Source organism: Sarcophilus harrisii, chromosome 2 (genome assembly GCF_902635505.1).
Source record: "Sarcophilus harrisii chromosome 2, mSarHar1.11, whole genome shotgun sequence".
Lineage (NCBI taxonomy): Eukaryota > Metazoa > Chordata > Mammalia > Dasyuromorphia > Dasyuridae > Sarcophilus > Sarcophilus harrisii.
Window position 1 is genome coordinate 589366838 of NC_045427.1, and position 24512 is coordinate 589391349.

The 24512-nt window shown below is 34.6% G+C and overlaps 1 protein-coding gene across 9 annotated transcripts in view; it reads left to right on the top strand.

The window, feature by feature from the left end:
- The window catches only part of CC2D2B (coiled-coil and C2 domain containing 2B), a 139249-nt gene that overhangs the window by 78362 nt on the left and 36375 nt on the right, over positions 1–24512 (top strand). For 7 of the 9 annotated variants that reach the window (XM_031956163.1, XM_031956161.1, XM_031956160.1 and 4 more), the window contains 5 exons: positions 3843–4046; positions 5304–5396; positions 12752–12843; positions 14069–14239; positions 22182–22278. In XM_031956163.1, coding sequence (XP_031812023.1) covers positions 3843–4046; positions 5304–5396; positions 12752–12843; positions 14069–14239; positions 22182–22278 — 657 coding nt within the window. Of the gene's footprint in view, positions 1–3842; positions 4047–5303; positions 5397–12751; positions 12844–14046; positions 14240–22181; positions 22279–24512 lie in introns of those variants that run through there. The other 2 variants (XM_031956167.1, XM_031956162.1) reach the window with 2 other exon arrangements.

Genomic DNA, 24512 nt, shown 5'->3' on the forward strand with positions numbered 1-24512 from the left:
CTTTTTCTGTCTCTCTCCAGGTGCTCATTGGCACCTATCTGATTCTTTCTCCATCTGTAGAGATATAAGCAAACCCTTTCTCCCAAGGAGTTAACCTATCAAGTACTCCTATTCACCACTTTCCCTCCACATCACCTGGCAATTACATTGGAGCTGCTTGCACTAGACATTCCCTTCTATTGAGTGAAAAAAACCTGTATTCTCTCCAATTGTAATCCCTTTCTTCCATCTGATTGCTGATTGATCATGTAATTCCTTTCGGCTACTGATTGCTTTTTGGCTGATTGATTTGGCTGATATCAGAGTCCTGAACTTCTACTAAAGACTCTCTGGATGTAACCTTGGCTACCATCATGCCCCACCTATTTTTTGTTTGACGTCTTGGAGCTGGGACCTGCCTCTCATTTCCCTGGGTCAATCTACATTCTGAGGCCCAGTGGAAACCTTGGTTGCATTTTAGACACAAGGTTTTGGGTCTTATTCTCTCACCCTGTCCTCTCTATCTCTTTGCCCTATTTTTCCACAGTGAAAGCATTGACTTTTTTTTTTTTCTGAAAGTCCCTTGCCAAGAGGGACCCTGTCTTTCCATGTTTGTCATAGTTTGGGTATAAAAAACATTTGTACCCACTGTGGCACAGCATCTTATGGTCTCCTCTAAAGGAGCCTCCTTGTGTAGTCCCAGAATAATTCTTCTACAAACCTCATTAGCATTTCCCTTAACCAGTTGTCTTATCATAATTCTTGTAGCTGCATTTTCTCCAATGGTTCTTGTGACAGCTGTCTGTAGACATCCCACAGAATCAGCATTGGAACCTTGCTCTATTTTCATGAAGGCTTTACCTCATCTTTTCTTGGGAGGCAGCCCCATGTTTTTATAGCAGCAGCAGCAGTTTGCGCATATGCTGCTATAGGGTAATTAATCTGTGCTAAATTGTGTGCATACTGACCTTTACCTGCTAGTTGGTCAAAGGTGATTTGTACATTAACTCCAATTTGACTATTTTGTTGGGCTTTATATCCTGCATAATTCACTATATTCAGAAAGCCATGACAAGTTTTGTCCAGGTTATAAACATGTCCTTGCTATAGATTTCCAATCACTAGGGGTTAAGATTTCATAAGCCAAATTCTCTAGTAATATCATAACATAAGACGATGTAGCCCCATAAAGAATGCAACCCTTTTTCAAACCTTTAATTTTTTCCAGATCAAAAAGAGTGTATCTTCTCCTTTGTTTACCTGAAGAGTCAAATTCTTCAATCACAGGGTATGCATTTATCAAATCAGATATATCCTGTCCTTCTTTTTTAGCTTTAACTAATACCTTTTGTAATCTTGTCATAGGCTTCTTCATAGGTGGTGCTGATTGTGTCACTGTCCCTTCCCCTCCTCCTTCCTCCACCCATGAAGGGTTAATTGAATGAGGTAGGTCAGGGGATGGCTCCTGCTGTGAAGCACCTCACTCCTTAATTTTATCACAATTATATTTAACTCCTTTCTTGTCTAATTCTTCATCCTTTTCATTTAGTTTGTCAGTATCCTCCCCCTCCTGCTCTTTCTTCTTTTTTCTTATTCTAATACTTATATAATTTCTTAAAGCCAATTGTTTTAAGTAAAATGTTTCTTTAGAAATTGAGTCAGGTCCATTATCATTGTAGTATTGACATAGTTGCTCTCCTACTAATTTCCACTCATCTGGATCTAAATCTTTTTCCTTAAAGAACCAAGGAGATGTGTACTGTACTGTTTCTGAAATTTCATTCAATGATCTGCTCCCAAGTTACACTCAAAGCTTGGTTTTTCATAACTCTGACAATGCTCTCTACACATTTTCCTTGAATTGGAAAAGGCTCCTTTCTAAACATCTGTCTCATTTCAGCTGCAATATTAGTTTAGCCCTTTACAAAGTTTCCTTGTCTATTTTTGTACTAACCCTAATTTCTGGGTCACAGATGAAGGTTCTTGGTCCCACATTCGGACACCTAAATGTAATGTTTTTTTGTTTGGTTTTCTCGGGGTCTCTGGGAACAGCCTTCTTTTCAATCCAAGTAATCACCACATGAACAACCGGGAGGTAAAGTCCAATTCCTTTATTATCTCTTTGCCTGGGGCTGGGCAGTTTTTTTAGAGGCCTTCCAGCGTCTTGGTTTCAGTGGAGAAGCTAAGGAGGATAGTCTGCCACCAAGGTGGTGTGAGATGGGATCAATTTGTCTGAGTCCAAGGGCTTGTGCTTCAGTCTCCAGTCTACTTGTCTTCTGTAGCTCTGAATGAATCTGTCTGAGTATGAGCTTATATGCTCTCTTATCATAGTTTTGAATCTTGTAGAACTATATTAAGTACTAAGTACATATACTGAACTAGAGAGCTGTTAGGCACCATGATTAACTAGATAACCATTGTATTTATCAATTCCACTGACTTAGCACCTTGTAAGAATCCTTGTTTCAGTTCTGGCCCATAACAAAGGAATGATTGTTGGAGCTCAGATGATGGGGCAGAACTTCAATTAAAAATACTGTGGAGAGAAAGAGACATGAACTTCCCCACAGTACTTGGAATACTTTGTCAAGGCATATTGTAACAGTTTATTTTGATGAGACAAAAAAAAAAAAAAAAAGATGAGACAAATACAATTTTTTAAATGATGATCCCCTAACATTTGATCTATTAGAAAAACTTGGCAAGAAATGAGCAAGGTGAAGAAAAATGCAAGAAATTCCATTACTATTATAACAGTATATGTGGCATTTTTTCATATCTTTTGATTATTAATATCAAGTGAGACATAAGATAAAGGGATGAATGCTTCCCAAAGGTGTTTATCTTTGTTCTGGTGTTTGTTACTGTCATAATATTCTTTCATGTGACTATTAATAGTAATTTTCTTTTGAGAACCATTTGTTCCTAACCTTTGCTTTAATCATTTATTTATTGGGAAATGACTTTCAGTCACATAACAATGCACACATACATTCAAAATATATACATGTAAGCATATGTGTTAATTGTTTATATATTCTGGATACCAAATAATAATTAGATTTTTTTTTCCAATTTGTTTCCCTTCTTACCAAAGATGCATTAATTTTGTTTGCACAGAAGCTTTTTAGTTTCATGTAATGAAACATCACACTTTTCTCTTAACATCATTCAATTAGTAAACATTGGCACTGTGCCAATAAGTAGTAGGGATACAAAAAATGGAAAAAGAAAGTCAAGGGGAACAATCTAATTGGGGGAAAGGGGAAGAGAAGAACAACATGCAAACAAATTGTATTTGTTGTGTGTATGCACACAGAGCTATAAACAGAATAAATAGGAAATAATTAATTGGGGAAAGGCACTGGAATTAAGAGGGATTGAGGAAAGCTTCCAGTAAAAGAAGGGATTTTAGTTGGGATTTTAAGGAAGTTAGGGAGTTCTTTAGTTGTAGTGGAATAGAAAGAACATTCTAGGGATGAGGAACAGCTAGAAAGAATGCAATGCCCAGAGCTGAGAGATGGCATATCTTGTTTGTGGAATATCAGAAAGCCAGGGTCACTATACCAAAGGGTATGTGCAATGGAGTAAGAGATAAGAAGAGGTAGGAGGGGACTTTGAATGTCAAAACAATGCATTTTCTCTTGGATACCGAAGGTAATAGGATGTCACTGAAGTTTATTGAGTAGAAGGTCAACATGATTAGATCTGTATCTCAGGAAAGTCACTTTAGCAATTGAATATAGGATGTACTGGAGTAGGGTGAACCTCAAGGCAGGCAAAATAAGCCAATGCTAAATCATCTTATGTAATGAGTTATAATAATTGAAATGGGGATTTGAAATCTTTCTTACCTTTTACAGTATACAAGACATAAAGGGCAAGCTATTCCAAAATATTTTCGTCTTGAACAGCTGCAAGAGGAATTTAATTTTGTTTCTGAAGAGGAAATTAAAAAAAGCAAACGTTTCCAACTACTACAGCTTAGAAATGCAGGCCAATTAGATGTCTTTGTTCTTCAGCAAATGCCTCTCTATGACAGAGAGATACCAGATTTAGTCTTCCAGGTATTTAATTTTCTATGTATTTATGGTTCATTGATAGCAAATCAAATGATTTTTTTTAATCTACAATAAAATACACCTTTTTTTTTCATAGCTTTTATAAACACTTATAAAAACTTATAACACTTATAAAACCCTGAACTACATTAATTGAGCAGATTCTCCAATGGAAGATCTATTCTTATGGCTTACATGTAATGGTAGGTTTTGTAAATCCTGGCCATTGATATGAAAAACTAGAAAAGTTTTGAGTATCTACTTTAGGATTATCATCAAGTTAGTTACATGCTAATAACTTTTGTCATACAATCTCTTAAAGATCAATGAATAAATCAATCATAAGGGATTGTGACAAAATAAGTGGAAAGTAAATACATATCTGGGATGTCCTAGATTCTTGAAATATTAGGGTGGCACTTCACATTAGAGCTTCAAAAATTGTTTGTCCCTATTTGGGGTTATTTCATTAATAAATTATGAAAAATGAATAAATTGCTGCCATACATATTGTATTAAACCCAGCTTTGGGCTTTGATTTATTTAAAATCATTTATATTACTACCTTTTCTCAATTAAAGCACAAGTATGTTTGTTTTCCTAAAATTATGGAAAGAACTAAATTAAATTCTGTAAGGAGAAGGGAACTCTAGTGTAGGTAGGTAGAACTAAATGACTTCTAAAGTCCCTTCCAATTGAGATTCTGAATTGACTCTACTAATTTTGGTCCTGATTGGCTAGAAGCTAGTTCAGGAGAAAAAAGGATATTTTCTCTAAGCCTGTTTATCTTAAGAATTCCCTGACACAATACACAAAAGACATTAATTTTGTTTTTCTCATAAGCATTACTTGATAAAGGCAGGCTTATCTCTGCAAGACCATGAAACATTAAACTAATAATGAATAATAAGTTCTGATCAAGGATTTTAGGAATTTTTATAAATTTTCAGTCAGTAAAACTAAAGAAATTCTTTCTCAAGTTATTTTTATACTGGAATCACAAAAATTCTAAGAATTTTTACTATTTTGCTGTTCCCAAAGTTCCTATCATGTTTTATTTTTCATGAAATATATACCAAAGAAACTAGAAATAAGGTGTTAAGAGAAGGAAAATTCCCAAAAGGAAATGCTTCTTTTCATGCTAGAGCTTCTTCCCAAATATTAAGGGAGAAAATGACTTGAATAATTAATATTTCATTAATGCATATCCTATTTAAAATTGATATCATGTTCAAGAAGTAAAACTAACAATTCTGTATTTAGGAATATGAAAGCCAGATAGAGGAGGACATAAAAATTTCAGATGAAAATTCTATTACTTCACAAAGGATCCATTCTATCAACTTTATGAAAAAGGTATTAGCAATGTATTCTTTATTTACATTTTTATATTTTATTTTTTCCAGTTTTTATTATTTATATTTTATTTTTTCTAATTACATGTAGAAAGTTTTAACATTTATTTAAAAAAATTTAAGTTCCAAATTCTCTCTTTCTCTTCCTTAAGAAAGCAAGCAATTCAATAAGTTATACATAGTCATATCTTTTGCAGTCATGCAAAACATATTTCCATATTGGCCATGTTGTAAAAGAAAAAACAGACCAGAAAACCCCATTAAAAATAACGTAAAAAAGTATGCTTCCATATGCATTTATATTCCCATCAGTTCTTTCTCTAGAGACAGATAGCATTTTTAAAACAAGTCTTTCAGAATTATTTTGAATAAAGATTGTATTGCTGAGAATAGTTAAGTCATTCACAGTTGATCATAATACCATAAGCAATGTATTCTTAAAACATATTTATAGATATTCATAGATATAAAATTTAGGGTTAGGGTTATCTATTTATAGATATAAAATATCTAATCAAAGGAAATTGAACTTTTTATAAAAAATATATATAATATATATATATATATATAAAACTCTTCTAACTACACACACAGAAAATTCCCAAGTGTAACCTAGGATTATTCTGGATCCAATTTACATAACTTCTCCACATGGGTGAAGATGAAGAAGAAATAAGATTGTTTTGGGGCCTGCAGAAATCTTAGACATTACAAAAAGATAGTCATGGGTTCCTTCTTGCCACATCCTATTAGAACACTCAGGAATTATTTGTGCGATCACATTTAGCTAAGGGAAGTATAGACCTTCATCCTGTCTCCTTGCTCCTGAGGAGAAAAACAGAAGAAGCTGAGTATAATCTGCCATAGTAAATAGGTTACTTCTATTTTACCTCTTAAATGTATAAGAACAGTTAATTGAAGAAACCATTCTCTAAAGAACCCAGCTACTTGTTTTAAGTCTTTGCTCTTATCATCTCTTGCTTGAGCTTTTTAAAATAGACTTCTATTAGTCACCCTATCTTTTTATTTCTCCTTTTTTATCCTTATTCTACACAGTTGTCAGTGAATAGATCAGTGCACCTCCTTTGTATAAGATAATTTTTCCCATTCTACTTCCCCCTTTTCCTTTCTCCAAGAGCATCCCTCGTTCTCATCCATTCATTTTTTTTTGAGGTCATCCTAACATAAACGGCACCCTTTTATTTGGCATTCTAGGATTTTCATAATCTGGGTCCAATCTACCTATTTATTATTTATTATGTACTACTCTCCATCAGATACTACAATTATTTTGATGTTCCTTACACATTACATTCTGTCTTCCACATGGATACTTATACATAGGTTAATTTCCACATCCTTCCCCCTTCTCACCTTGGCTTCTTAGAATCCATAATTCACATAAAAATTCAACTCAAGAATTTTCTCCCAGACACTTTTCCTAGCTCTGCTAGTGCTTTCCCCCTCCATCAGTTCCATTGTATTTATTTTCTTTATTATTATTATTATTTTTTTTTTTTTTTGCTTATAAGAAACAGTTTGGCAGAGTGGACAGAGAACAAATCATTTAACTTTCCAGGCCTCTTCCCATCCCTACAATCAACTCTCAAGATTGTAAACTGTAGAGAATGTGCCAATCTGCATTAGTAGAATTAGGAATTCCCATATCAATGAAATTGTAGGTTAAATCCCCATTTCCATATTTTCCATATATTATCCATTTTATTATACATGTCTCCTCCCAACAATTCCTTGAAGGCAAGGATTACTTAATTGTTGTCTTTGTATTATTTGAATCATTGCACTGATCAGAGTACTAAATTTTTCTTAGTTGGATCACTATTACTGCTGTTGCTGTGTACAACAGGCTTCTGCTTTTGCTCACTTCACTCTGTGTCAGTTCATATAGATCTTCCCATGTTTTTCTGAAACTATCCCATTCATTATTCTGAAACTATCACATTATTTCATCACAATCTTCTGCCACAATTTGTTTAGCCATTCCACCTGCCACAATTTGTTTAGCCATTCCACAATTTATGGACATCCTTTTAATTTCCAATTCTTTGCTACCACAAAAAGAGCTACTACAATATTCCTATCCATATAGATTCTTATCCTTTTTCCTTGACCTAGTAGTAATACTGCTGGGTCAAAGGTGGTGATTGAGTTACAGTTCTATAGCCCTATAGGCATACTTCCAAATTTTTCTCCAGAATGGTAGGATCAGTTCACAATTCTACCAATAGTTCATTAGTGTCCCTATTTTCCCACATTCCCTCCAACATTTGTCATTTCTTATGGGTATGAGATGATTCTTCAAAGTTGTTTTCATTTTGTGATTTAGATTTTTTTTTCATAAGACCATAAGTAACTTTGATTTCTTTTGAAAACTGCTTGTTCATATCCTTTGATCTTTTATCAACTAGGAAATGACTCTTATTTTTATAAATGTGATTTAGTTTCCTATATATTTGAAAAATGATATATTTGTTAGAGAAACCATTTATCAAAATGTAGTATCTTTTAATTAGGCCCTTTTTTGCTTTTGGATCATCTGATATCATGATTGCTAACCATGCCTTTTTAACTTTAGCTGCAACATAATAGAACCTATTTGATCACCTTATTATAAGTCTCTGTATGTCTTTCTGTTTCAAGTGTGTCTCACAAACAAAATACTTTTAGATCCTTATTTCTAATCTACTGCTATCTGCTCTATTTTATGGGTGAGCTTATCCCATGAAAATTCAGTTATGGTTACTATTTTCTAATGTTTTTATCCTTCTCTGTTTCTTCCTCAAAAGTATGTTTTGCTTCTGATCATTGCCTTTCTTACTCTCCCCTTCCTTTTACTTTCTCCTTCCCCTTCTCTTAGACTCTTTCCCTCCCATTTCCCTATGGGTAAGATAGATTTCTAAACACAAATGAGCATATATAAAAATATGTATATGTGTAATACATATATTATGTATAATATATATATATATATATATATATATATATATATATATTCTTTGAACCAATTTCATGAGAGGGAGGTTTGTTCAAGCATTGCCTGCCTCACATCTCCCCCTTCCCTGTAAAAGGTCTTTGTTGTGTACCTCTTTTATGTAAGATAATTTTCCCCATTCTACTTCTCCCTTCCCCTTTCTCCAAGAGCATCCCTTTTTCTCATCCATTCATTTTTTTTTGAGATCATCTCAACAATCAAATTACATCCATACCCTTTGTCTATGATTCCTCTTTCATGTTTACTTTTTTATGCTTCTCTCAAGTCTTGTATTTGAATGTCAACTTTTCTATTCAGCTTTTCATCAGAAATACTTGAAAATATCTTTTCATTTTCCCTCTGAAGGATTATATTCAGTTTTGCTGGGTAGATTCTTCCTATCTCCTTTGCTCACTGGAATATTATATTCCAAGCCCTCTAATCTTTTACATTCAAGCTGCTAAACCTTATGTGATCTGATTGTGGCTCCACAATATTTGAATTGCTTCTTTTTGGCTGCTTGCAATAGTTTCCCCTTGACCAGGGAGCTCTGGAATTTATAATACTCCTAGCAGTCTTTGTTTGGGCTTCTCTTTCAGGAAGTGAACATGGAGTCTTTCAATTTCTATTTCATCTTATGGATCTAAGATTTAGAGGTAATTTCCTTTATAATTTTTTGAAATAGGATGTCTAAGTCTTTTTTTAATCATGACTTTCATGTAGCACAATATTTCTTAAATTACCTCTCCTGAATCTATTCTCCAAATCAGTTGTTTTTCCAATGAACTATTTTAACATTCTCTTCTATTTTTATTCTTTTGATTTTGTTTTATTGTTTGCTAATTTCTCATGCAGTCCTGAGTTTTCACTTGCTGAATTCTGATTTTTATTTTTCTCAGTGTCCTTTTGTACCTCTTTTTTTTCATTTGACCAATTAGGCTTTTTATGAACTTCCTTTTCCTCAGTGAATTTTTATAGTTTTTCCCATATGGACTATTTTGCTTTTTAAAGACATTTCTAAAGCCTCTTCTTGGTGCAACTGCTCTCCCATGTGTGCTCTCCCAGTCCCCAAACCCCAATATCAGACCTTTTCTGCTGACCCCCTAAGTTGTGTTAGGCTGGAAAAATGTATCAGTGTGACTTTTTGTTGGCTTTGACACTTATTGCTATAAAGTGCTATTTTGAAGTTGTTTGGAGGAGAATGTTAGGAGAATTCACCTGGGTTTTTGCCTTTCCTCTGCCATCTAGGCTCCTCCCAAATCTCTCTTTGCACAGGTTATCTCCCATGCCAAGAATACTCTTCCCTATACTTTCTCTTTGCTTTCCATACATCCTTCAAAACAGCTAAAATCCTATTTTCTGCAGGATACCTTACATGGTCTTATCCTCCCCAACTTTTGTTGCTTTCCCTTTAAGATTCCTTCCATCTACACTGTTTTTCTGTCTGTATGTATGCATTTTTATGAATAATGTATTATTGAATATATATGAATATGAATATATAATATACATGAGACAAAGATAGATCTTGATAGGTGCAGATAATACTACCTAGAGCTATATCTATAAATAAAGTACATACTATATATATATATATATATACATGCATATATATGTGGGGGGGGGTATACTTTTATAAGAGTGTGTGTATATGTATTGCACATTAGTTCTCCCCTAAGATTGTGACCTCTTTGAAGTCACAGACCACATCTTTCTCTTTCTTTGTATTCCCCAGAATTTAGCATGGTGCTTTCCACCGTAGTAAGCACATAATAAATTCTTGTTAATTGGCCATTTTTTTCTCATGACTTTAAAATGGCTAATTCTAGGCCATATAAAGCTATAGACAGATACAGATAGAGATACACAAATCTCTCTGGATCTATATCTGTAAATAAACTAGGTACATACAAGGTACACACAATTTTTGTTTGCATACTTTCACCATTGATTTTCTCACATTGTTTCTTCTCATGTCTTTGGAAGTGTTCTATGCCATAAAGATTCTTCAGGGGATGTCCATCAATTGGGGAATAGCTAAACAAGTTGTTATATATAATTGTGATGAAATACTTTGGGCTATAAGAAGTGATGAACAGGAGGTTTCAGAAAAACCTAGAAAGACTTACATGAAGTGATACAAAATGAAATGAGCAGAACCAGAATATTGTACACAATAAAAACAATATTGAATTATGATCAATTGTGAATGACTTAGCTTTTCTCAGAAATAAAATGATCCTAGACAATTCAAAGTAGTCATGATGAAAAATATTATCCACCTCCAGAGGAAGAACTCAGAATCTAAATGCACATCAAAGCAGATTATTTTTTATTTTCTTGCATGTGGTTTTTTTTAGTTTGTATTTCCTAGGAGTTTCAAACAAAATGAAGAAGTAAAATAGATACCAGTAGTGGTAAATAAGAAAAAGATTCAGGAAAGCAATAAAGTTATCAAGAAAAAAGATTTAGAAGAAGCCATTAAAGAAATATGCCATGATAGCTAGGTGGCCCAGTGGATAGAGCACCATCCCTGAAGTCAGGAGGACCTGAGTTAAAAATCTGGTTTTAGACACTTAACACTTCCCCGCTGTGGGATCCTAAGCAAGTCACTTAACCCCAATTGCCTCAGCAAAAAAAAGAAAAAGGAAAAAAATGCCATGAGATGTGAGTACACCATTGACTGACAGGTTAAATCAGTGGTTCTCAAACTCTTTTTCTCAGTATCTTTATGGTATTAACAAGTTAACGATTGAGAATATGTCCAAAGAGTTTTTGTTTATATGGGTTACATAATAGATATTTATCATATTAGGAAAAAAACTAATTTTGAATTTGTAGACCCTCTGAAAGGATTTCAAAGACCCTCCAGGATTCACTGCACTACACTTGGAGAACCACTGGGTTAAATCCATAGTAGAGTTTAGCAGACTTAGTGAAAAGAAAGATGCTTTTAAAGGGAAGAAACTATGAAGAGGAAGAATTAACTCTAATGGGCTTAGTCCTGAAAAGGATTTAGCCTAGTCTGTATTGTCTTTAGCAACACTTCTGATATGGAAATATCTTTTGCCTGGTTGCACAAAAATAATCTCTTATCAAATTGTTTACACTCTCAGGGAGGGAGGAAAGGAGAGAATTTGGAACTCAAAAAATTTTTAAATGAAAGTTAAAAAAAAATTATATTAAATTGGGAAAAACAATAATTTTAAAAAAGATCCTTCAGAAAATTGGTATAAATAGGGATTTACGAGTTTAACCTTATTGATACTTCCTGTGGCTTAGTGCCTAGAGACTAGTCCACTGCCTGAATAATCTTCTTTCCCCAACAATATCTATAGACTCATAAGAGATGGATAAGACATCCAGCTTTCTCCCTCTCATTTCAAGGAACTTTGATTAGCTTTAGAAGCAGAAAACAAGACTCATGGAGGTTCACTGATCTGACCAAGGTCACAAAATAGTGATGATTAGAACTCAAGGTTCCTCATAATTCCCAACTAGTGTCTTTCTACTATAATATAAATAAATCCCTCTAATTGTTTTGTTATTACTTTAGAGACTTGCTAAGTTCATTAAAGTTATATGCCATGGTTAATTTGCACATCAGAATCTTTGTCCATCTGTGGCTAAAGGTTTCTGTATTAAAGAGCTATCTTTTCTCATAAAGGAGTAAGCCTAATTTTACAAGTTAGGCAAGTGTAGGCTGAAATCTAATTTCCCTTTTTTTTTTTTAACATCATAATCCAGAATATTCTTTAATTTTTTGTGTTTCCAGCATGATTTAAATTGATACTTTTTATATTTAAAAAACTTAGAGAAGTCTAATCTGAGGAAAGATACTTTGAAATTTATTCCCAAATAAATTAGTGAATGAGTAGATGGTAGGGAGGGGAGAAAGGGGTATATTGTTCTCTGTATTTTGAGAGAATCTCTTAATTGATTTTCATAAAAGAGATAAGGTCAGGATTTGTGACTTCATTAGTTCATAAACTTTAGTTAAAAGAACTGTTACAAATGCAGATCAATAGTAAAGATAGTAAAGATGGTTTTCAAGATTCATTTTTGTAAGATTTTGAGTTCTAAATTTTTTTTTCTTCCTTCCCTTACCTCCCTCCTTCCCAAGACAATAAGGAATCCGAAATAGGTTGTACATTATTACAGTATGCTCTTTGAAAGTTGCCAATGATAGCAATAACAATAATAGCTAATTATTTGATTTTCAAGGACATCTTCTCCTTCCTCACCCATTAGCTATAAAAAAGAAAGTTAACAGTAGTGTATGTATTATATATGTATAGGTCTTAACTTAAAATGTCAAAAATCTGTTTTAATAAAGTCTAAAACAGAAACATCTTTTTTTTCAGATGAGGAAATTGGTGATGAAAAAAATTGTCAAAGTTAACAAATTTACCTTATCAGATGTTGTAACTGATTATGAAGAAATTGTATCTGCAAGGTATGTACTAAAAATAATTCAAATTGTGAGCCACTTTTTAGAAACCCTTTTTAAAAGACTTCAACTTTATAAATGTATTTTGAATCAAAATTTAAAATGTATAGTTAATATAGGTAAATGTCAGTATTGGTGATTAAAGAATATATTTTACAAGTTACTATATTGCCACTTTATTTTATGGACATGTCTACATAATACCTGCTTTCACCTAAACTGTACTTTTCAGGCTAAAACATGGCTTTTATTATTTCCAATCTATCTGAAAGATCTTTTAACATAGGGAAAATAATTTGGGGCTTAAAATAATCCTGACTCTGTAGTGCTATACCATTACATAAGGCTATATGGTCCTTGTGAATTCTATGTCAAATTTAAATATCACTACAGTGAATAAGAGTGCTCAAACCCATAGTGTGTCCCTTTGGCTATTATTAACCATGTTTTCCACTTGTCTTGACAATGGACTTAGAAGTATGACTAAAGGCTAAAAACAGGAATGTGGTTGTCAGGGATCCTGGGAATCCCCTCTTTGGTCTGTCAAGTCATCAATATTATTCATCAAAGTTGTCTGCATACCTTTTGGGCTAGTATTTTTAATCTGTTTTGCTAATGTAGAGATCATTTAATTAGGATGTTGAAGTATATTACTATTTCTAATTTTCTGCAGCTGCACAAATGGTAACAATTTTTACTTTAATAGCTTCATAGATAACTTCATACTACACTGAATCATAATTTAGAGATAGAAGGGAATTTATTTTATGCCCTCCTTCATTTTTCTGAATCCAGGGAGGTTTGTCACTTGCCCACAATCACACATATAAGTAACAAAGGAGGGGTTTAGATTTAGATTAAAATCCAGCACTCTAATCTAACTAGGCTAATTTTATCACATTAAAAAAGTAATGTGGTGTTTTACTTAGATCACATTGCCCTTTCTACTTTGTATCAAAGAAAACATATCCAAAGAAACATGGAATATCTTCATGTAAAACTGTTCCTTCAACATATTGGGGAGAAACAAAGTCACATTATAAAGACGTATTCATCAAGGGATATCATCATTGGGTTGAGAATAATCTATAATTGTTTTTTTTTTTCATAGTAGGGAGAATTGGGCTCTAAATAGGATTTCCATTTATAATGAATAACAAAGTAAAACTGAGTTTAGTTTTTAATATATGGCTTATGTTGCACACATAGCTGATTGTTGTGAATTCCTCAGCCAGCTGAAACACGCCATTTGCAAGCTTGTAGAACGACGACGAAATTTAAAGCCTCGAAGAAGGGAAAGGAAGAAAATAGCAGCACAAACAATTGGTGATGGGGACATTCACCTTCTGGTCAGAATCATGAGAGCTTATAACATCCCCTCCAGGAAGCCCACTGTGAGCCGGTGAGCCTATGCAGGTCTGCTGGGAATGGTGAGAGTATGGAGGCTCTACATTGATTTGGTGCTGTAGGCAACCAGCATTCAATGACTCTATACCTATTATGGGGAAAATGAGAAAAAATTATGGGAAAAAACCTTTTGATTCAGTCACGTATGTAGATGTAGATGGCCCAAAGTTCCTATTCTTGTGCTACCCACAGTCTCGTGTGAACACAAGGCAGATTACTGTGGCACCAAATGTATGGTCAACACCCTAGAGGGATATAAAGCAGCATGCTCTGTGTAAGGTTAAAAAGGGGGAAAAAAGCTGTTAACAACTTGGGGAATCTGCGAGGCCTCACAAAAGAGCAGGAATTTAATTTCAGCACTTAAGGATCTTAGAATTAAACAGGCAAAGAGAGTAAGGGATCTCCCTGAAAACATAAAAGCAAAGTATTGGTGTGAGGGTGAGAGTGCAGAAGGAAGGGGAGTGGGGAAAGATTAATCTAGATTGACAGAAGTATTGAGTACATGACAATGAGTTGTATGAGAGAAATCTGGAAAAGTAGCATGTCAGCAGATTATGAAGGCCTTGAATGTCAGCCAAAGAAGTTCAGATTTTACTTTGTAGGCAATAAAGAGCTGGTGATAATTGCTGAGCATAGAAGTGATGTGACCAAATCTATGTATAAGCAAACTTAGGCTGGTGGTAGTCACTAAGAAAACCAGAGAGAGAGAGAGAAAAAGAGAGAGAGAAAGAGTGTGTGTGTGTGTGTGTGTGTGTGTGTGTGTGTGTGTATTACATATAAAAGGTTCAAGTACAAATTAGGTATGTAGTGCATATATATTAGATAATCTCATAAATACAGTAAAAAGAAACTCTCCAGTTTAAATTAGCTACAGGCAGCCCCTGTTGGTGAGTGGAAATGTTGGCGATTAGAATATACAAATGACCCCATCTGTTTCCTTGCACAGAATGGTTCAGCAGTCTTCCTCCTTGAAGTGTTATTATTTAGGAGGTATACTAATGTAACAAGCAAACTATTTTTATTATAAGTACAAGGTCATCTATACAAGCTTCTTTACTACTCTTTGCCCTAAGTAATAAATTTTACATACAGGAGATATAGCCCTATATTTGATTTTCTAAGTATCTTTAATTTTGAAGTAAAATTCAAATTGCTGGGGAAAATGTACAATAGAATCAATAATCTGTTTTCCTAAATGTAACTTGGACTTCTTGTATCTCTTCCCATGTTCCACTTTGCTTTTTGCTACAGCCCACTTCATCCTTAGGTGATTTTTGCTAATTCAGAATTTTTGGATATCTAGCTAAATATTATATGAGAAGGCATGGAATGCCAATGTAGCAGAGGGCTACAATATAAGAATAGAGTACTAATGGCAAAATAGGCATGGAACTTGGAATATCTATAAAAATTGAGGGCAGGTAAGAAAATTGAACTTGGAATGTAAGATCTATGAACCAGGGTAAGCCAAGTATGATTAAAAAAAGAGATGGAAAGATTAAACACCAATATCTTGGTTGTCACGGAACTTAAGTAGGTGAAAATGGATGAATTTAATTCATACACTACTGTGGGCAAAAATCCTTTAGAAGAAATGGAATATCTTCACAGTAACACAAATCAGTGCTCCAATAATTGATGCCAAAGAGGGCAAAATTAATCAGTTCTATGAAGATCTATAATATCTTAGAAATAATAACCAAAAAATATGTCACATTCATCATAAGGGATTGGAAATAAAAAAAATAATAATAACTGGAATAGTAGGCCATTTTAGCCTTAGGGTACAAAATGAAGCAATCAGAGAGTTTTATAAAGAAAACTTTGTGGTCATAACAATTTTTTTCCAATTCAAAAGGCTATTCTATACATGAATATCTCTAAATAGTCAATATGAAAATCAGACTGAATATATAGTTTTCAACCAAAGGTGGGGAAACTTCATATGCAGTTAATACAAAATCTGGAACTTAATGTGGCTCAGGTCATGAGCTTCTAATTGCAAAAGTCAGCCTTAAAATGAAGAAAGTAGGGAAAAATCACCAGAACACAAAAATATTGGCGAAATAACATTCCTTATGAAAAAAAAAGTGATTGATTTAAGGGATTAATTCTAGTAGATAACAATAGCTGAAGAGCTGTGAATAGAGGTTTACAATAATGTACAGGAAGCAGCAACAAAAAACTTTTACAAAGAAAAAGAAGAGCAAGAAATTAAACTGACTACCTAATGCGGTTTTACAAATATCTGGGCAAAGAAAGCAAAGGAGAAAGGGAAAGACAGACCCAATTGAATGCATAATTCCAAAGGATAACAAGAAGAAATAAAAAGATTTTCTTAAATGAGCAATGCAAAAAAAAAAAAAAAAAAAAAAGAAGAAGGAAACAATAGAATGGGAAAGATGAGATCTCTGAGGAAATTAAGAGAGATTAAGGAAACATTTCACATAAAAATGGACATGATGAAAAGATAAAAATGGTGGAGACTTAACAGAAGTAGAAGAAATTGAGAAGAGGTGGCAAGAATACACCAAAGAACGATATAAGAAAGCTCTTAACATCACTGATAACTGTGATGATACTATTGATCTAGAGCCAGACATCTTCGAGAATAAAGTTAAGTGGACCTTAGAAAGCATTGCTAATAATAAGACTAGTGTAGGTAATGTAATTTGGAAAATTACAAATTTGGAAAACTTGATAGTGACCACTGGATGGCAAAAAGTCAATTTATGTCTCAAACAAGCAATGTCAAAGAATGTTCAAACTCAAATAATTGTACTCATTTCACATACCGACAAGGCTGAGCCTAAGATTCTGCAAAATACTTCTGCAAATGTGAACTAAGAATTAATAGAACAACACACTAGTTTTCAAAAAGGGATCGAGATTCTAAATTGCCAACATTTGTTGGATTATGGAGAACCAAACAAGGGAATTCCAGAAAATACCTACTACTACTTCATTAACTACACTAATGCTTTTGACTGTGTGTATCACAACAAAATATTGGCAAGTCCTCAGAGAGATGAGATTACCAGAGTAATCTATGCAGGTTGAATCCTGATTCAACAGTTAGAACCGAACATGGAACAACTGATTAGTTTAATATTGGAAAAGGTATATGACAAGCCTGTATATTGTTACCTTAGGATGTAGGAGTGTTGAGGCAAGACTTAAGTGGGTGAAAATGGATGAATTTAATTCATATACTACTGTAGGCAAAAATCCCTTAGAAGAAATAGAGTAATTCTGATAAGAAGGCTGTTGTGCTGTTTTTAGAGTTGCTTTCTATCTTTGGTTTGTACCTGATTCACCCAGCTGTGACTACAAAAAGCTATAGTATGTGCAGCAGCCACAACCTGGTATACATTGGCAGACAGGCTAAATCAGGTTGAAGGTAACTGAGGGGTCTCAGAGGCTAAATCAGGTTGAAGGTAACTGAGGGGTCTCAGAGGCTAAATCAGGTTGAAGGTAACTGAGGGGTCAGTCAGCAAGTTAGAGGGTCGTCTACTCCACACATGTGAAGACTTAACCTGGCAGAATGAGAGGATGAGAACAGTTTGTTCCAATAGCCATTAAGAAGCCATGAAGCTAAAGCAGGCCCTATGGAACATTTAGAACTTACTTAGACATTAAAGGCACCAAGGCCATCCACTGCATCCTGAGCCATTGCCAATCATTATGACTTTTTTCTTGCCACTGGATTTTGATGACTTTGGAAGAGAGAGGCTGAAAACTTCACTCAGCTGCCTTACTAAAATCCATTTTATGCATATCAAAAAGACATCAGCTATACTATTTTATTATTTTTACCTAACTCAAAGTCCTTTAGCAACAAGAAAGTGATGAAGCAGCAGGTGTGCATACACTGGGAATTGTAGTCACAATCTGGGCACCTGTAGTTCAGGCCACAGGGTTGTTTTCTCCCTGAACTGAAGCACCAGTGGAATTCAACACTCCTCTGGATGTCTGATAAGCATTTTTAAAGGAATGCAGTGCTCATTTCCTGACATGAAGAAAGACTAGAAAAGGTACTTTAAAAATTGTCTACTTTACCCAGTCCTGGCATGCTTGATAGACAGGGGAATCCTACTCTGAGGTCAAAACTCAAAAAATGTACAAAAACTTTTGCAAATATGATTCTACTCAACATCAGCATAAGGAGCGTAAATGTGCTTACAGATAATGTGAAGCCAAGTGGACTTGAAGGGGAAACAGCTTGTTTTGAGGTATCTCATCCAAACAGCAACCCTGAGTAAAACAAGACTGGCAAATGAAGCCAAACTTAACAGAATCGGAGTTGGATATACATTTTTATGAAGTGGCCAAAATGATAAGGGGTGCCATGAAACTGGCCAAAGATTTACAATCCCAACTAATCAACAGGCTTGTATGTCACCATCATCAGTGCTTGTGATGTCATCATGGCAGACCTTGATAAGAGAACTTCATTAGGGTGCCAAAAGAGGACAAGCTTGTCATTCTGGGTGAGTTTAATGCAAGAGTAGGCACATATCAGAGTCCTTGGAAGGAATGGAGTCAGAAACAGTCACACCAGTGGTCACTAACTACTAAAAACTTGTGCATCTCTTGACTAATCACTAATCATCACTAATTCACCAATACTGTCTTCTGTTTACCTAAATACAATAAAACTTTTTGGGTGCCCCCTGACAGCAAACATTGGCATTTAGTAGACTATGTCATTGTAAGGAGAAGAGACAGGATATGAAAGTGGAAAAGGTGATGTGTAGTGCAGAGTATTAGAACTGAATACCAAACTGAAGGTCTACAGATAACCTCATTGTTGTATATCTATGGAACTTGGACAGTATAACAGCACTATGCTAGGAAATGAAATGTTTCCATTTAAATTGTCTTAGAAAGATTCTAAAGATCATCCAGCAAAATAAGGTACTGGACATTAGGATCTTTTCTTGAGCTGAATTTTCAAACATTCAAATTCTATTGAAGGTAACACAACTCCAATGGCTGGCCATGTTGTTTGAATGTCAAATGTACATTATATTTTACAGAGAACTCTCACAAGGCAAGTGCTCACATGGAACACTTCCTCTGAAGAACTTTGGAATCAATTATGAGTCACAAAAAACACTGGCACAGGACTACCCAGCATGACATGCCCAAATCAAAAAAAGCTTTGTGCTCTATAAGGGAAGCAGAATTTCAATAACTCAAAAGAAACACAAGAGGCACAGATTTAGAGATTTTCATATGGATGTTATGTGGATATTAATGTTCATATGGATCATATGTGCCCAACCTGTGGCAAAGCCTCCCAAGCTCCTGTTGGTCTGATCAGCCACAGCTGGACGCATGGTATCTTGACCCCCAACATGTTGATGTTATTTGGTCCTCTTTGAGAATGAAAGAAAACAACCAACAATCAATATTATTGCCTATTTATTTAACTTACACACACACACACACACACACACACACACACACACACACACATACACACACACCCATAAGGCCAGCAGAAAAATGTTGAAATTTGTGGGTTGAAAAAGAAAAGCAAAGGAAAATCAAATCAAGAAAATTATCACTTTTTTCCTCCTTAAAAAGGCCATTATTATAATGAGTTCATTAAACCTGAAACTCATAAGATTAACATTATTTTAAGTCTGACTTAACTATGTCAAAAGCCTCTCTGTTGACTAGCATTTGTGTATCTACTGTAAGTTTATAAAATTTGTGTTATTTACAGACTTTTTTGCATATTCTAGATCAGTGAAATATAAATAAGTATACAAGAATTGTTTTCTCCTGTCATTTCAGCTATATTTTTGTGAAATCAGTATCCTATCTTTGTCTAGTGGAATCCAATGGATAGAATTTAGAATTTAATTTTTTTCATATTCTTACATCTTTCTCATCTTACTCCCCCCTTTTAAGTTCCTTATATAGCATACAGAATCAGAATAGACATGATTAAACTGTCCTTGATACAACCTATCATTAATTAGGATTTAGTGCTAAAATTAACCACTGTTAATTAACCACTCTTTATCAAACATTTAAATGTACATGAGTTTTAATTTAAACACTAAGTATAACATAGATCTTTTTTGTTAACAGATTTGCCATAGTAATTGAAGCACTACAGATACTGGTTTTAGCATATTCTCTATGAATGCACCACTCAGAGGACTTTCTGAGAATTTGATAACTATGTAAAAGTTTCTCTAATAAAATTGCAATTGCATGATAATTATTACAAAATATTTGTTATTTGGTCATTTGCCATGGGTAGAAGTTGAATATATTGAATCATAAACTATTAAGCAATTATAAAGATGTTCAATTTTTTATCTAGTTTTACAAAAAAAAAAAAAAACCCTATGAAAACATATATTAAATGGCTTTACTATGGAAAAGAAAAAGAGAATATCATGTAAAATGCCAAACTGGATGAAAGAAAAGCCAGAATTATATTGATGGGAGAAATATCAACAATCTCAGAATGCCAACCATTCTGAAGACAGAAAGTGAAGAAGAATTTTAAAAGCCTCTTGATGAGGATGAAAAAAGATAGCACAAGAATTGGCTTGAAGTTTAATACTAAAAACATCTTTAAAATCTTGGCAACTAGTTCCATTACTTTTTGGTAAATAAAGGGAAAAGAAATGAAAATAATGTCAGGTTTTATATTCTTGGGCTCAAAGATCACTACAGACAGTAACTATTATGAAACTTAAAACAACAAAAAAGTTCCTTGGAAGGAAAGCATACTAAGAAGCAGAAATATTACCTTGATGACAAAGGTCCATGGGATCAAAGCTATACTTTTTCTACTAGCAATGTATTGCTCTGAGAGTTGGATTGTAATGAAAGCTGAGTACCAAAGAATTAATGCTTTGAAATTGTGGTGCTGGAGAAGACTTTGGAGAGTCCCTTGAACAACAGCTAGGAGATCAAATCAGTCAATACTTAAAAGAAATTAATTCAGACTATTCACTAGAAGGTCAAATACTGAATCTGAAGCTTGAATATTTTGACCACCTAATGAGAAAACAGGACTCATTGGAAAAGACTGATGTTGGGAAAGATTGAAGTTGAAAGGGGAATAGCAGATGAGGAGATGGATTGTGTCATGGAAGCAAAAAACATAAACTTGGACAGATTTGGGGAGATAATGAGAGGATGGAAGGGCCTAGTATTCCCATAGTTCATAGGGTTTTGAAGAGTCAAAACAAAGAAAACTTGAAGTTTGAGTAATTTGAGGTAGTTAAAAGCAAAACAGGCTTTTGGAAGTAAGGTACTAGAAAATAGATTATAATCTATTTAAAGTCTAAACCAGTACCATAGATCCTAAGATCCTAAGAGTCTTAGCTCTTCCTTATTCCTAGAAGGCTTAAAGATAAGAACCACTTTATTTGGCTTTGAAACAACAATAGTGTTAATAACAAAAGTTATTCAAGTACTGTTTTGAGTCAAGTGATTTTTTTTATTGGGTTCCACAACAACAAACTCGAATTATTTAATTCTGTTCATTTAAAATAAAAAGAAGCATGAATTCAGATCTCTTTAAGATCATCATCATCATTACTAGCATTTATCCAGCACTTGTCAGTTTACAAAATATTTTACAAATATTAGCTCATTTGATCCTCACAACACCCTGAGCACTAGGTGCTATAATTATACTTTTTTTAAGATAAGAAATCTGAGATTTAGAGGGGTTAAGTGACTTGGTGACCCAGCTAGTGAGTGAGCAGCATTTAAAAACAGGTTTTCCTGATTATATGTTCTACCCTCTATCCACTATACCCACTGGCTACTTGATCATATATGAATAGCTACAATTAACTCTCTACTATATCTTTGAATGCTCAGATAGGAACCCAACAATTGCTAAAAATTCAAAATATATGTATCTTTACTGTTTTTTTGTTTTTTTTTTCCTAAAGGACCTTGGATATACCCACATATGTACTTTCTTCTATATCTCGGGTCAGACATAAAGAATCAAGCAAGTCAGTTGCCACAGTGGAGCTCATAAATGAGATAAGTACTGAATATTTCAGGAACAAATAATATAGAAAACATTACTATAGAAAATATTGCTTAGAACAGGAGAGGGGAGGAAATGTTTTGCAGAGGAGATTGAGTTGATCCTTGAAGGAAAAGCAAGATTTATGATTTGAGATGGAAATACATTCTATGTGGAAGATGTACAAATATGGGAGACTAAATATTGATTTGGGGAAATAACTAGTGATCCAATTTAACCCAAACATATAAAGAGCAATAATATTGAGGTAAAATTGCAAAGTTAGGGTGGTGACTTACTTAAATGCCAGATTGAGGGATTTATGTTTCATCCTATAGGCAGTAAGAAACCACTCTTTTCAGTAGGAAGATATTAGTACCCTAAAAAGATCTATTACCTTAGATCATTATCTTTCAAGATTAGTCTTTCAGAGGATAGAGGATGAATTGAAGAGGTCAGAGATTGAAGATAGGAAGAGTAATTAAGGCAGTAAGAGACTATTAGAATAGCCCTGGAAAGAAGTGATGAGAATCTGAAATATTGTTGTGCTAGAATGAGTAGATAGTACAAGAGTGCAGGTGCAAGAGGTATTATGGAGAGTCAATTAAAAAATGGTCACAAGGAGAAAAGAATCAAGTATGACTCCAGAAAAGTAACTGAGAAAGCCTAGATAGTAATCTTGGGACCTCAGTGCATCAACTCAAGCCTCAGCCCATTACAACTAAGTTATCTAGGCTAAATAGTAATTGGATTATACTCTATTAATATACATGCTTGGATAAAGAATGGCCCCCGCCCAATCTCTGTGCAAATCCTGATGTGTTGTATAGGAAATGATGATTTTGGTGGGTAGAGGCAGAGAGACAGGAAGAGAGGTGGGGAGAGATTGGACCTGGATTCTATGCTCCTAGCTGCTGGTAGTGGGATCACTGGATTCCCATGAAGCAATGGACAATAGATTGGTTTTGGACCATCTCTTGGCTGCTGAAGAAGGTTTATGTGTGACTGTTGTTTACATACCCTCCTTCTAGGACTTCTGGTGATCTTTTCCAACACCATGCTGATTTATATTGTTTGCTATTCCGCTACTTGCTTGTACAATTCATGTTTGTTACACCACATCAAGCCTGCACTGACTGAGGGGAGGGTCATCCCTAATAGCCTCTGCGTTATTGCTATGTGCTTATGTAATACCTCCCATGCTGATGGGTTTGTGCATAATAAGACCCTTCAGCCCAGAAACCCGCTGGCAACCCCCACTTTCCTTTGGTGCTTTTCATCTCCCTTCCTGAGATGTCAGGGAGGGCATGATCATCTCCTTTTTAGTGCTTTCACCACCTTTCCTGAGAAGTCAGGGAGGCTGTGATCACCTCTTTTTTGGTGCTTTCACCTCCTTCCCTGAGAAGTTAGGGAGAGTGTGATCACCTGCCCTTGGGGGCTCTGACCTCCCTGAGGAGTCAGGGATGGCATGACCACCTGTGTTCTAAAACAAAAGAAAGTGGGAGATATAATGGGCTGAGGCTTGAGTTGATGCACTGAGGTCCCAAGAATGTGAGGTTAAATAGTAATTGGATTATACTCTATTAATATACATGCTTGGATAAATAATGGCCCCCGCCCACTCTCTGTGCAAGTCCTGATGTGTTATATAGGAAATGACGATTTTGGTGGGTGGAGGCAGAGAGACAGGAAGAGAGGCGGGGATAGATTGGGCCTGGGTTCTATGCTCCTAGCTGCTGGTCGTGTGGCTGCTGGTCTAGCTAGCTTCTTGAGTCAGCTATACACATTGCTGTTGCCCATTCTCTTCCACCTCTGATCTTTCTTCACTGAGAATAAAGACTGACGATTTTCCCCTAACCTGAATTCCTGACTTTGGCTGATTTTAAAATATGCGGTCTTCACACTTAGTAGTTTGGAGAAGAGTTGGATTTAAGGGAGACCACCACAGCTTTTATTTTGGACACTGAATTTGATTTAATTACAGTACATCAACATAGTTATTCAGCAGATATTTAGTGAGGCTGAACTAGAATTCAAGACAGAGCAGGGCTGGATAAAATAACTGAATCATCTGTGTATAACTGCTTTAAAGGGTATAAAAAAGATCAATGAATGAAAGTGTGTGTTGAAAAATGTAGACCTAGGAAAGCTTATCCTAAGAGATTTTGTATTATAATCTATCAAAGAAAAGAGGATGATTTAGAGAGATAGAAGAGTAATTTTTTTTAAAGGGACCTTAAGTCTGGGG